Genomic DNA, 15324 nt, shown 5'->3' with positions numbered 1-15324 from the left:
CCTGTTATTCCTTTAGCACGCATTTTGTGCGCTATTACGCCATGGTCACACTTGTCGAAGGCTTTTGCAAAGTCTGTATATATTACATCTGCATTCTTTTTGTCTTCTAGTGCATTTAGGACCTTGTCGTAGTGGTCCAATAGTTGAGACAGACAGGAGCGACCTGTTCTAAACCCATGTTGCCCTGGGTTGTGTAACTGATGGGTTTCTAGATGCGTGGTGATCTTGCTTCTTAGGACCCTTTCAAAGATTTTTATGATATGGGATGTTAGTGCTATTGGTCTGTAGTTCTTTGCTGTTGCTTTACTGCCCCCTTTGTGGAGTGGGGCTATGTCTGTTGTTTTTAGTAACTGTGGGACGACCCCCGTGTCCATGCTCCCTCTCCATAGGATGGAAAAGGCTCGTGATAGGGGCTTCTTGCAGTTCTTGATGAACACAGAGTTCCATGAGTCTGGCCCTGGGGCAGAGTGCATGGGCATGTCATTTATCGCCTGTTCGAAGTCATTTGGCGTCAGGATAACATCGGATAGGCTTGTGTTAATCAAATTTTGTGGCTCTCTCATAAAAAATTAATTTTGATCTTCGACTCTCAGTCTGGTTAGCGGCTTGCTAAAAACTGAGTCATATTGGGACTTGAGTAGCTCACTCATTTCCTTGTTGTCATCTGTGTAGGACCCATCTTGTTTAAGTAGGGGCCCAATACAGTGGACCCCCGCATAACGATGGCATCACATAGCGATTATTTCGCATACCGCTTACTTTAATTGCAAAAATTTTGCCTCACATACCGCTTAAAAACCCGCTTACCGATTTTCTTCCGAGACGCGCTCACATGTTCCGCCGGTGGCATTGTTTACCAGCCAGCCTCCGCGGTAACATCCAAGCATACAATCGGAATATTTCGTATTATTACAGTGTTTTCGGTGCTGTTTCTGGAAAATAAGTGACCATGGGCCCCAAGAAAGCTTCTAGTGCCAACCCTGTGGTAAAAAGGGTGAGAATTAGTATGGAAATTAAGAAAGATTTTGAAGGGTTTGGGGCTAACCCTGAGAAGCCTATGCCAGTTGTGGAATCCATTGTGCCTACTTCAAAAATTAAGGAAATGTGTGCACAGTGGGTTGAACTGCAAACCTTTATGGATGAAAATCACCCTGACACAGCTGTTGCAAGCCGTGCTGGTGACTATTTCAATGACAATGTTGTGGCCCATTTTAGACAAATCGTAAAGGAACGGGAGGTACAGAGCTCTATGGACAGATTTGTTGTGCGACAGAGGTCCAGTGACTCTCAAGCTGGTCCTAGTGGCATTAAAAGAAGAAGGGAAGTAACCCCGGAAAAGGACTTGCTACCTCAGGTCCTAATGGAAGGGGATTCCCCTTCTAAACAGTAAGAAGATAATGCTCTCCCCTCCTCCCATCCCATCAATCATCACCAGATCTTCAATAAAAGTAAGTGTCATGTAAGTGTGCATGCCTTTTTCAGTTTGTGTGTATTAAAATTAACATTTCATGTGATAAAAAAAATTTTTTTTCATACTTTTGGGTGTCTTGCACAGATTAATTTTATTTCCATTATTTCTTATGGGGAAAATTCATTCACATAACGATTATTTCGCATAACAATTACCCCTCTTGCACGGATTAAAATCATTAACCGGGGGTCCACTGTACTGGACGTTGTTCTCGATTTTGATTTGGCATAGGAGAAGAAATACTTTGGGTTTCTTTCGATTTCATTTATGGCTTTTAGTTCTTCCCGCAATTCCTGACTCCTAAAGGATTCTTTTAGCTTAAGTTCGATGCTTGCTATTTCTCTGACCAGTGTCTCCCTACGCATTTCAGATATATTGACCTCTTTTAGCCGCTCTGTTATTCTTTTCCGTCGCCTGTAAAGGGAGCGCCTGTCTCTTTCAGTTTTACATCTACTCCTCCTTTTTCTTAGAGGAATAAGCCTTGTGCATACATCGAGTGCTACCGAGTTAATCTGTTCTAGGCATAAGTTGGGGTCTGTGTTGCTTAGTATATCTTCCCAGCTTATATCGGTTAGGACTTGGTTTACTTGGTCCCACTTTATGTTTTTGTTATTGAAGTTGAATTTGGTGAATGCTCCCTCGTGACTAATCTCATTATGTCGGTCTGGGGCTCCGCGCATACATGACTGAACCTCAATTATGTTGTGATCTGAGTATATTGTTTTTGATATGGTGATATTTCTTATCAGATCATCATTGTTAGTGAAGATGAGGTCTAGTGTATTCTCCAGTCTAGTAGGCTCTATTATTTGCTGGTTTAAATTGACACATTTATTTCACAATTTAGAAGTTTCAGAAAATCAGCAACATCACACACCCTCTCCCCATCATTAGTCTGTTAATTTAAGGGTTTACTGTAATTATTTCAAATGTGTTCACTTGTCAGCTTGAAAGTGATCTGGTCAACAATTATGTAAACCTGGTATTACTATTTTTTTTGAGATTAAGACACATGTGCAACATCTGGGTATCTTTATTGTAGACGTTTCGCCATCCAGTGGCTTTATCAATACAAATTCTAGGACATAACTTGAAGACAGTAGAACTATGTACAGAAGATGAGGTAATCAGTCCCTCAACCTAGGAGTAGGTGCGAAGAGCACCACGACTATGGTGCTCTTCACACCTACTCCTAGGTTGAGGGACTGATTACCTCATCTTCTGTACATAGTTCTACTGTCTTCAAGTTATGTCCTAGAATTTGTATTGATAAAGCCACTGGATGGCGAAACGTCTACAATAAAGATACCCAGATGTTGCACATGTGTCTTAATCTCATTTTGTCGGTATTGTATACCATTCGTACACAACTATTTTTTTTGTCAGATATGGGAAAATTTCTGCTAGTAATGACCCACATAGTGGAGCTTTGCTACTGTGACTGCAGCCTGCTGGCTTAATGGCATGTTAGATAGGTATGAGTGGAGAAAATGGTTTTTGGGACTTGATAAGCTGTTGGTGTGTGAGCAGGGTAATATTCTGTGAATGGATTCAGGGAAACCAGTTAACCAGACTTGAGTCCTGGAGGGAGAGAGTACAATGCCCACACTTTAAAGGAGGGGCTTAGGTTATTTGCTGTTTGGAGTGACATCTGAACTGTTATATTTGAATGCCTCTTCAAAGACAGTGATTATGTGTGAATGATGGTGAAAGTAGTTCTTTTTTTTGGGTCACTCTGCCTTGGTGGGAGATTGCCATTGTGTTGAAATAAGTTCAGTAACCTCGTGCATACTGTATTCCTCATCGTGCCTTTCAATCTTTAAACAAACTGCAAAATAGAATGACTGGGAGGTGTATAAATCTGTAGTGGAGGGAAGGCAGGGTTAGTCATCCTAGGAAAGGTTGGAGAGAGGAAGTAAAGGAGGTTTTGTGTGCAAGGGGTCTTAGATACCCAGCAAGCATGTGTGAATGTGTTAGATAGGAGTGGGTGGAGGCAAGTGGTTTTTATGACTTGACATGCTGTTGGGACATGAGCAAGGTAACAGCTATGAAGAGATTTGGGGAAACCTGTTAGTGAGACTAGAGTTCTGAAGGTAGAAAGTACAGTGCCTGCACTCTGAAGGAGGAGTGGAGATATTGCAGTTTGGAGGGGGCATTTGAAGTGTATTGGCACACCTCTGGCAAGCCAGTGATGGGGGCGAGTGATGGTGAAAATGTTTGTTTTTCAAACCACCCTATCTCAGTGGGAGATGGTCAGCATGTTAAAAAAAATTCAACTTTTCAGTCTACCCTGAACTTTATGATGGTCCAAGCTGAACTGACACTTCATCCACCTTCATATTCAATGTAAACCACATAATATCCAAATTCTGTAAACTCAGCATTGTAATCCTTATAGAGAATAAACTCGATTTGATACAGCCACATTCAGTCAGCCACTCACCCAGCCAAAGGCCACCCACCCAGCCAGCCAGCTACATATTATACATGTTCCAGAGTTGTTTCTCTTTACTTAGGGTATAGGTTATACTACATTCTGGTAGGGTGACACTACCAGTGGTATTCTCCCATTCCACTGTGTGGACAATACATAAAGATAACAGTAACATATGATACTGTATGCGATGTAAAATTTACAATACAGTTCACTACCATGTATGCATTATATACAGTACATAAATTAAAATATAACAATAGAAGTAAATTATGGTAAAAAGAATGAAATAATGATTGTACATTACATTACAGTACTATGTAGGTAGTTTATATAGGAAAAGTTTGACATTATGCCCTACCAACAAGAGCATTCACATTGCTAAACTCACAAACTAGTATTTAGTCACTTAGCATTTAGTCAACTTATTCCACAACTTGTAATAATTTAGGGTTAAGAATTAATCTAAGTTTGCCCGAAATGCTTAGCCATGCTAGGTGTTCTAGTGGCCCCCTCTGCAATTAGTATTTTATTACATGTAAACCACACAATAGCCAAAATCTGTAAACCCCGCATTGTAATCCTTATAGAGAATAAACTTTGATTTGATTTGATTTGATTTGATTTGATTATATTGTTCAGCATTCTCACCTTACAGCCAAATTTTGCAATATCATCCTCAAAGGACCATTCATTATTGATGCCAAAGGAGAAGACTGTACAGTTGCCAGGTTTAATGTTGAACCTCTTGTCCAGACACACAAACTTGCGTCCATCACTGGGTGCAGGCTTTCTACCTCCAAACTGAACCTAAGAGAGAATTAGAAAACACACCATGAGTATCATTTTGCACAAATAAAAGAAAATTATGGGAATTACAGACTATACAGGTAAATATATTGCTTCTTGATCAAATAGTTAAGTGAAGCAACACTGGGTTAATTGTAGGGGAACTGTGAACACCAGATTCTAATGACATTCCCTTGTTTTCTGAAGTTTCATCACAGCTCAGTAGTAACTATCAATCACTACTACTATTACCTTAGATCTCTCAGTCAATATTTCTCCTACTTGTCATTAAAATCACCAGTACCCAAGTTTATTTGGCATTCAAAAGACTCGGGTTCAATTCTGGGCGAGGTGGAACATTTTTTTTATTATTATTAACACACTGGCCGATTCCCACCAAGGCATGGTGGCCCGAAAAAGAAAAACTTTCACCAATAAAGGGGTAACCCCAAACAGTTGTCAACTAGTAAGTGTATCTCATGACTTCATTCAAAAAGAACTAAGCAGGTTAAACCCAACTAAGAGCACAGGCCCTGATAACATCCCGTCTAAGTTCCTAAAAGATGGTGCTTCTGAACTGTCAATCCCTATTGCTCACATAATAAATCTATCAATCACCACTAATACCGTACCGGAGGGGTTCAAGGAGGCCAGAGTTACTCCTATCTTCAAGAAAAATAATAGGTCTGATGTAAGCAACTATAGACCTGTTAGTATACTCAGTATAATATCTAAAATTCTGGAGAGGGCGGTGTATTCTCAAGTAGTTAAGTACCTTAATGACAACAGCATTCTCCATAGCTATCAATCGGGCTTTAGAAGATCCTACTCAACCGATACCTCCCTTATTAATCTGATGGATTACCTGAGAACTGAAATGTCAAAAGGGAACCTCATAGGTATGGTAACCTTAGACCTGCAAAAGGCCTTCGATACTGTCAACCACAATATATTATGTAAGAAACTTCAAGCTATCGGTATAGGTTCTGTAGACTGGTTTAAGTCCTACCTTAGCAACAGGAGACAAATAGTCAAAATCAACAAAATGGAATCAGAACCCCTGCCGATAACATGTGGAGTTCCCCAAGGTAGTATTCTGGGTCCCTTATTATTCTTATGTTATGTCAATGATATGCCTATCAGTGTCAAGTGCAAACTCCTACTGTATGCAGATGACAGTGCTCTGTTAGTGACAGGTAAAGACCCACAAGATATTGCTAATGTTTTAACACTGGAACTGGAGTCCTGCAGCAAATGGTTAGTAGACAACAAACTATCATTACACCTAGGGAAAACTGAAGCCATTCTCTTTGGAACGAAACATAAACTGAGAAGGGTAAATAATTTTAATGTTCAGTGTAATGGGGAGTCCATCACTTTGGTTTCATCAGTAAAATATCTGGGAATCCCCTTTGACCCATGCATGTCAGGAGAATTGATAGGGAACAGTGTAGTAAAGAAAGCGAATGCCAGACTGAAGTTCCTGTATAGACAAGCACAGTGTCTACCTACTGAGGCTCGCAGGACCCTATGTCTAGCCCTTATACAATGCCATATGGATTACGCTTGCTCTTCATGGTACTCTGCCTTGACAAAAAAACTAAAAGATAGACTGCAAATCACCCAGAACAAAATCGTAAGATTCATCCTGGGGCTGGGACCAAGAGAACATGTAGGCCAGGATGAATTACAGCAGTTGGATATGCTGAATGTTGAAGACAGAGTAAAACAACTGAAGCTAAATCATGTTTATAAAATTGCTCACGAACAGTGTCCAGAATATCTTGCTGTCAATTTTGTCAAGGTTGGGAACCAAAGCAATCATAGTACTAGGGGGAGAGAGCACAACTTTGTAGTACCCACAGTCAGTGGCCAGGCTTCAAACACCTTTTATTGTACAGCAATAAAGGAATGGAACAGACTGCCCGCACATGTAAAAGCCAGTCATAGCATGAACCAGTTCAAGAAGACTGCCAAAAAGTGTCTGATGAATGAAGCTACAGAAAGGGAGGGGAATGATTTTCTATTTTTTAGCTAAAATACGTGTAAATTTTACCTTATTCCTAGTAATGACCCTCGTATTGTAGATAGTCTTAATGACCCTCGTGTAGTAGATAGTCTTTTTAGTATGATAATAAGATGTTATCTTCATTGTAGAATAATAAGAAAATATTATAACCTTTATATTATAATAATAAGGTAAAAGGACCCCAATGGAAATAAGTCACTCTGTCTGACTTTTTTGGGTTATCCTAGGTTCTCTACACATATGCTGCTATGTATGATAATTCTTTGTAACTGTATTTGTGTATACCTGAATAAATTTACTTACTTACTTACTTAATCATTCACTCCATCACTGTCTTGCCAGAAGGGTGCTTTACACTACAGTTTTTAAACTGCAACATTAACACCCCTCCTTCAGAGTGCAGGCACTGTACTTCCCATCTCCAGGACTCAAGTCCGGCCTGCCGGTTTCCCTGAATCCCTTCATAAATGTTACTTTGCTCACACTCCAACAGCACGTCAAGTATTAAAAACCATTTGTCTCCATTCACTCCTATCAAACACGCTCACACATGCCCGCTGGAAGTCCAAGCCCCTCGCACACAAAACCTCCTTTACCCCCTCCCTCCAACCTTTCCTAGGCTGACCCCTACCCCGCCTTCCTTCCACTACAGACTGATACGCTCTTGAAGTCATTCTGTTTCGCTCCATTCTCTCTACACGTCCGAACGACCTCAACAACCCTTCCTCAACCCTCTGGACAACAGTTTTGGCAATCCCGCACCTCCTCCTAACTTCCAAACTACGAATTCTCTGCATTATATTCATACCACACATTGCCCTCAGACGTGATATCTCCACTGCCTCCAGGCTTCTCCTCGCTGCAACATTCATCACCCATGCTTCACACCCATATAAGAGCGTTGGTAAAACTATACTCTCATACATTCCCCTCTTTGCCTCCAAGGACAAAGTTCTTTGTCTCCACAGACTCCTAAGTGCACCGCTCACCCTTTTCCCCCTCATCGATTCTGTGATTCACCTCATCTTTCATAGACCCATCCGCTGACACGTCCACTCCCAAATATCTGAATACATTCACCTCCTCCATACTCTCTCCCTCCAATCTGATATCCAATCTTTCATCACCTAATCTTTTTGTTATCCTCATAACCTTACTCTTTCCTGTATTCACTTTTAATTTTCTTCTTTTACATACCCTACCAAATTCATCCACCAACCTCTGCAACTTCTCTTCAGAATCTCCCAAGAGCACATTGTTATCAGCAAAGAGCAACTGTGACAACTCCCACTTTATGTGTGATTCTTTATCTTTTAACTCCACGCCTCTTGCCAAGACCCTCGCATTTACTTCTCTTACAACCCCATCTATAAATATATTAAACAACCACGGTGACATCACACATCCTTGTCTAAGGCCTACTTTTACTGGGAAATAATCTCCCTCTTTCCTACATACTCCAACTTGAGCCTCACTATCCTCGTAAAAACTCTTCACTGCTTTCAGTAACCTACCTCCTACATCATACACCTGCAAGATCTGCCACATTGCCCCCCTATCCACCCTGTCATTCGCCTTTTCCAAATCCATAAATGCCACAAAAACCTCTTTAGCCTTATCTAAATACTGTTCACTTATATGTTTCACTGTAAACACCTGGTTCACACACCCCCTACCTTTCCTAAAGCCTCCTTGTTCATCTGCTATCCTATTCTCCGTCTTACTCTTGATTCTTTCAATAATAACTCTACCATACACTTTACTAGGTATACTCAACAGACTTATCCCCCCATAATTTTTGCACTCTCTTTTGTCCCCTTTGCCTTTATACAAAGGAACTATGCATGCTCTCTGCCAATCCCTAGGTATGTTACCCTCTTCCATACACCTGTTTTAAACATTTCTATCTTTATCCCATCAATCCCAGCTGCCTTACCCCCTTTCATTTTACCTACTGCCTCAAGAACTTCCCCAAACTCACAACTGGCTCTTCCTCACTCCTACAAGATGCTATTCCTCCTTGCCCTATACACGAAATCACAGCTTCCCTATCATCATCAACATTTAACAATTCCTCAAAATATTCCCTCCATCTTCCCAATACCTCTAACTCTCCATTTAATAACTCTCCTCTCCTATTTTTAACTGACAAATCCATTTGTTCTCTAGGCTTCCTTAACTTGTTAATCTCACTCCAAAACTTTTTCTTATTTTCAACAAAATTTGTTGATAACATCTCATCCACTCTCTCATTTGCTCTCTTTTTACATTGCTTCACCACTCTCTTAACCTCTCTCTTTTTCTCCATATACTCTTCGCTCCTTGCATCACTTCTACTTTGTAAAAGCCTCTCATATGCTAACTTTTTCTCCCTTACATCATCATTCCACCAATCGCTCCTCTTCCCTCCCGCACCCACTTTCCTGTAACCACAAACTTCTGCTGAACACTCTAACACTACATTTTTAAACCTACCCCATACCTCTTTGACCCCATTGCCTATGCTCTCATTAGCCCATCTATCCTCCAATAGCTGTTTATATCTTACCCTAACTGCCTCCTCTTTTAGTTTATAAACCTTCACCTCTCTCTTCCCTGATGCTTCTATTCTTCTTGTATCCCATCTACCTTTTACTCTCAGTGTAGCTACAACTAAAAAGTGATCTGATATATCTGTGGCCCCTCTATAAACATGTACATCCTGAAGTCTGCTCAACAGTCTTTTATCTACCAATACATAATCCAACAAGCTACCGTCATTTCGCCCTACATCATATCTTGTATACTTATTTATCCTCTTTTTCTAAAAATATGTATTACCTATAACTAAACCCCTTTCTATACAAAGTTCAATCAAAGGGTTCCCATTATCATTTACACCTGGCACCCCAAACTTACCTACCACACCCCTCTCTAAAAGTTTCTCCTACTTTAGCATTCACGTCCCCTACCACAATTACTCTCTCACTTGGTTCAAAGGTTCCTATACATTCACTTAACATCTCCCAAAATCTCTCTCTCTCCTCTACATTCCTCTCTTCTCCAGGTGCATACATGCTTATTATGACCCACTTTTTGCATCCAACCTTTACTTTAATTCACATAATCCTTGAATTTACACATTCATATTCTCTTTTCTCCTTCCAAAACTGATCCTTCAACATTACTGCTACCCCTTCCTTAGCTCTAACTCTCTCAGATACTCCAGATTTAATCCCATTTATTTCCCCCCACCGAAACTCCCCTACCCCCTTCAGCTTTGTTTCGCTTAGGGCCAGGACATCCAACTTCTTTTCATTCATAACATCAGCAATCATCTGTTTCTTGTCATCCTCACTACATCCACGCACATTCAAGCATCCCAGTTTTATGAAGTTTTTCTTCTTCTCTTTTTTAGTAAAAGTCTACAGGAGAAGGGGTTACTAGCCCATTGCTCCCGGCATTTCAGTCGCCTCATACGACACGCATGGCTTATGGAGGAATGATTCTATTCCACTTCCCCATGGACAATAGAAGAAATAAAGAAGAACAAGAGCTATTTAGAAAAAGGAGAAAAACCTAGATGTATGTATGTATGTATGTATATATGTATATATATATATATATATATATATATATATATATATATATATATATATATATATATATATATATATATATATATATATATATATATATATATATATATATATATATATATATATATATATATATATATATATATATGCATGTATATATGCATGTGCGTGTCTGTGAAGTGTGACCAAAGTGTAAGTAGGAGTAGCAAGATATCCCTGTTATCTAGCGTGTTTATGAGACAGAAAAAGACACAAACAATCCTACCATCATGCAAAACAGTTACAGGTTTCTGTTTCACAGTCATCTGGCAGGACGGTAGTACTTCCCTGGGTGGTTGCTGTCTACCAACCTACTACACATATAGGTAAGTAAATAGGTAACTGGGCATTAGCAGACTGTAGTGGGTTACATCCTGGAGTAGAGGGGCCCACAGACCCCAGTGGAAATATGCCATACTGATAAAAGAATAAAGATTTTATTTCTTTGTAAAGGTTACAATGTGTAATTACAATTTTGGTTGGATTTCTTGGGTTATCCTGGGTATTAACCCAGGTTTATATCCCTCAAAGGGTCTTGGGCTGGTGATGGGTTCTTAATTCAAAGAACTGAACCTGTCCTTCCCTTCCTTAGACTGAACCTGATTGGCATCAATCATACAATGATTCGCATCAATCATACAATGCTAAACGCCACGGGACCCACCAAGTTAACTTGCCAACTAACTATCATTACCCAGGCTGCACAAACCTATGATGATTATAAAAAGAATTCACTTCACACATTACCTAAATTACATGATTGCCACAAACAACTTCCCGACTATAATTATCCTGCAGCTATCTCTAGGCTGGAATACTGCTGTTCATTAACATCCCCATTTAAAGGCAGGTGAAACTGCAGAGCTAGAGAATGTACAGAGAACCTTTACTGCATGTATAAGTTCCATCAAACACCTTAACTACTGGGAGCGCCTGGAAGCACTTGACTTGTACTCACTAGAGCGCAGGCGAGAGAGATGTATCATAATCTACACCTGGAAGATTCTGGAGGGACTGGTCCCTAATATACACACAGCAATCACTCCATACTATAGCAAAAGACTTGGCAGGCGATGCAACATACCCCCGGTGAAAAGTAGGGATGTCACTGATACACTAAGAGAAAACGCAATGAGTGTCCGGGGCCCAAGACTGTTCAACAGCCTCACACCAGCAATAAGGAGCATTGTGGGAAGATCCCTGGTTGTCTTCAAGAGGGAGCTGGACAGATCCCTTAAGACAGTGCCGGATCAGCCGGGCTGTGGTTCGTACATTGGATTGCGTGCGGCCAGCAGTAACAGCCTCGTTGATCACGCCCTGATCCACCGGTAGGCCTGGTCGTGGACCGGGCCACGGGGGCATTGATCCCCAGAATGCCCTCCAGGTAGACTCCAGGTAGGCTGTCTTCAAGACCCCTGGCTGTCTTCAAGACCCCTGGCTGTCTTCAAGAGCCCTGGCTGTCTTCAAGAGCCCTGGCTGTCTTCAAGATCCCTGGCTGTCTTCAAGAGCCCTGGCTGTCTTCAAGAGCCCTGGCTGTCTTCAAGATCCCAGGGTGTCAAGACCCCTGACTCTCTTCAAGATCCCTGGCTGTCTTCAAGAAGGCGCTGGACAGGCACCTAAAGCCAATACCAGATCAGCCGGGCTGTGATTCGTACGTCGGTTTACGTGCGGCCAGCAGTAACAGCCTGGTTAATCAGACCCTGATCCACCACGAGGCCTGTGGCCGCGGGGGCGTTGACCCCCCGAAACCCTCTCCAGGTATCCACTACCTCACGTTACCACTAAGCGCCCTCCTCCCACGTCAAAATTCACTAAATCCCTCAACACAAAGAGTGAGAAACCTGCAAACACTTTCAGCTGATGTTGCTGACACAACTCAGCACCTAGCCACAGCCACAGCCAAAAACCAGTGCTGTGACCTCTACTTTTAAACAGTAGCGGCACTACTATTTGACACGGCAGTAGCGTTAGCGCCACTACCATTTAAAAGTAGCGGTTGCAGGACTGAGTTGAAATGTGCCAGGAGCTAGGTGCCACGTTCTTGAATAAAGATGTTTCTACTAATTTGAATGATAGCGTTAATTCAAGGATGTGATCCATAATAAGTTCACTTGTGTTTTCAGTGACTTAGTCCACGCAAAGATTTACCGCATCGACACATGGCTTAGTCGAGATTTTTTTTTTTCTTAGACGAAGGTTCAGATTCACTAGAATCTGTTCTAGAATGGCCATGTTTAAATCTCAATATGCTTCTGCAAGCTGCATCAGGATTTCTACTTTGCGAATAACATTTCACGGATGGACGACACAATTCACAAGAATATTTCAAATTTGAATCACTTGGTTTTGGAAACAAATGTGAAAGTTTTGCTAATTTATGGCACGGATTGTCCTTGACTGATACACACTCGGTTATCGTAAAAAAAAAAAAATCACTGGTGGCTGTTGGTTCGTAGTCAGCCTTATCTCCCTGATACACCCCGTCAACTAACTACACGAATACCACCTGGTGGTTCACACTTTCACTCACCCATTTGACCATAAACAGAAATATTAATCTCAGTCTTAAAATAATGAATCCTGTGATACTGCAATACTGAAACTATGTACTGTGCCAAAACAAAAGCATTCACATTGCTAAACTCACAAACTAGTATTTAGTCACTTAGCCATAATACCAACTTACCTCATAATTTGTAATATTTTACAATTAAGAATAAAACTAAGTATGCCCGAAATGCCTAGCCATGCTAAGCGTTCTAGTGGTACACTCTGTAATCACAATTTTACTACATGTAAACCAAGCAATAACCAAATTTCTGTAAACTCAGCATTGTAATCCTTATAGAGAATAAACTTTGGTGGGAGCACATGATAGCACTATTTTGACAATGTGTACTGCTCTACAACTTCAGTGACATTTGACGAAAAACTTAAAAGGCGTAACTAAATCTGTTGCCGAAAGTCAGTCCTGTATACAATATAGAATATTACCCAACCTGTGGGCAGCAAGCAAGATGACGCACGTTGACGGTTTACCTGGAGAGAGTTCCGGGGGTCAACGCCCCCGCGGCCAGGTCTGTGACCAGGCCTCCTGGTGGATCAGAGCCTGATCAACCAGGCTGTTACTGCTGGCTGCACGCAAACCAACGTACGAGCCACAGCCCGACTTTAGGTGCTTGTCCAGTGCCAGCTTGAAGACTGCCAGGGGTCTGTTGGTAATCCCCCTTATGTATGCTGGGAGGCAGTTGAACAGTCTCGGGCCCCTGACACTTATTGTATGGTCTCTTAACGTGCTAGTGACACCCCTGCTTTTCATTGGGGGGATGTTGCATCGTCTGCCAAGTCTTTTGCTTTCGTTGTCAGTGATTTTCGTTTGCAAGTTCGGTACTAGTCCCTCTAGGATTTTCCAGGTGTATATAATCATGTATCTCTCCCGCCTGCATTCCAGGGAATACAGGTTTAGGAACCTCAAGCGCTCCCAGTAATTGAGGTGTTTTATCTCCGTTATGCGTGCGGTGAAGGTTCTTTGTACATCTAGGTCAGCAATTTCACCTGCCTTGAAAGGTGCTGTTAGTGTGCAGCAATATTCCAGCCTAGATAGAACAAGTGACCTGAAGAGTGTCATCATGGGCTTGGCATCCCTAGTTTTGAAGGTTCTCATTATCCATCCTGTCATTTTTCCAGCAGATGCGATTGATACAATGTTATGGTCCTTGAAGGTGAGATCCTCCGACATGATCACTCCCAGGTCTTTGACGTTGGTGTTTCGCTCTATTTTGTGGCCAGAGTTTGTTTTGTATTCTGATGAAGATTTAATTTCCTCGTGTTTACCATATCTGAGTAATTGAAATTTCTCATCGTTGAACTTCATATTGTTTTCTGCAGGCCACTGAAAGATTTGGTTGATGTCCGCCTGGAGCCTTGCAGTGTCTGCAATGGAAGACACTGTCATGCAGATTCGGGTGTCATCTGCAAAGGAAGACACGGTGCTGTGGCTGACATCCTTGTCTATGTCGGATATGAGGATGAGGAACAAGATGGGAGCGAGTACTGTGCCTTGTAGAACAGAGCTTTTCACCGTAGCTGCCTCGGACTTTACTCTGTTGACGACTACTCTCTGTGTTCTGTTAGTGAGAAAATTATAGATCCATCGACCGACTTTTCCTGTTATTCCTTTAGCACGCATTTTGTGCGCTATTACGCCATGGTCACACTTGTCGAAGGCTTTTGCAAAGTCTGTATATATTACATCTGCATTCTTTTTGTCTTCTAGTGCATCTAGGACCTTGTCGTAGTGATCCAATAGTTGAGACAGACAGGAGCGACCTGTTCTAAACCCATGTTGCCCTGGGTTGTGTAACTGATGGGTTTCTAGATGGGTGGTGATCTTGCTTCTTAGGACCCTTTCAAAGATTTTTATGATATGGGATGTTAGTGCTATCGGTCTGTAGTTCTTTGCTGTTGCTTTACTGCCCCCTTTGTGGAGTGGGGCTATGTCTGTTGTTTTTAGTAACTGTGGGACGACCCCCGTGTCCATGCTCCCTCTCCATAGGATGGAAAAGGCTCATGATAGCCCCTATCACGAGCAGTTCTTGATGAACACGGAGTTCCATGAGTCTGGCCCTGGGGCAGAGTGCATAGGCATGTCATTTATCGCCTGTTCGAAGTCATTTGGAGTCATTTGGACCCTTTCAAAGATTTTTATGATATGGGATGTTAGTGCTATCGGTCTGTAGTTCTTTGCTGTTGCTTTACTGCCCCCTTTGTGGAGTGGGGCTATGTCTGTTGTTTTTAGTAACTGTGGGACGACCCCCGTGTCCATGCTCCCTCTCCATAGGATGGAAAAGGCTCATGATAGCCCCTATCACGAGCAGTTCTTGATGAACACGGAGTTCCATGAGTCTGGCCCTGGGGCAGAGTGCATAGGCATGTCATTTATCGCCTGTTCGAAGTCATTTGGAGTCAGGATAACATCGGATAG

General features: G+C 41.7%; 1 protein-coding gene across 1 annotated transcript in view; it reads right to left on the bottom strand.

Moving 5' to 3' along the window:
• LOC128692136 (probable methyltransferase-like protein 24) overlaps positions 1-15324 on the bottom strand; it is a 93386-nt gene that overhangs the window by 16291 nt on the left and 61771 nt on the right. The window contains exon 5 of the mRNA XM_053781159.2: positions 4557-4715. Within this exon, the coding sequence (XP_053637134.2) occupies positions 4557-4715 (159 nt within the window). The remainder of the gene's footprint in view (positions 1-4556; positions 4716-15324) is intronic.

Source organism: Cherax quadricarinatus, chromosome 15, assembly GCF_038502225.1.
Source record: "Cherax quadricarinatus isolate ZL_2023a chromosome 15, ASM3850222v1, whole genome shotgun sequence".
NCBI classification, from domain to species: Eukaryota; Metazoa; Arthropoda; class Malacostraca; order Decapoda; family Parastacidae; genus Cherax; species Cherax quadricarinatus.
Note: the sequence above shows the minus strand (reverse complement) of the source record. Positions and strands in the feature narration are given on the sequence as shown.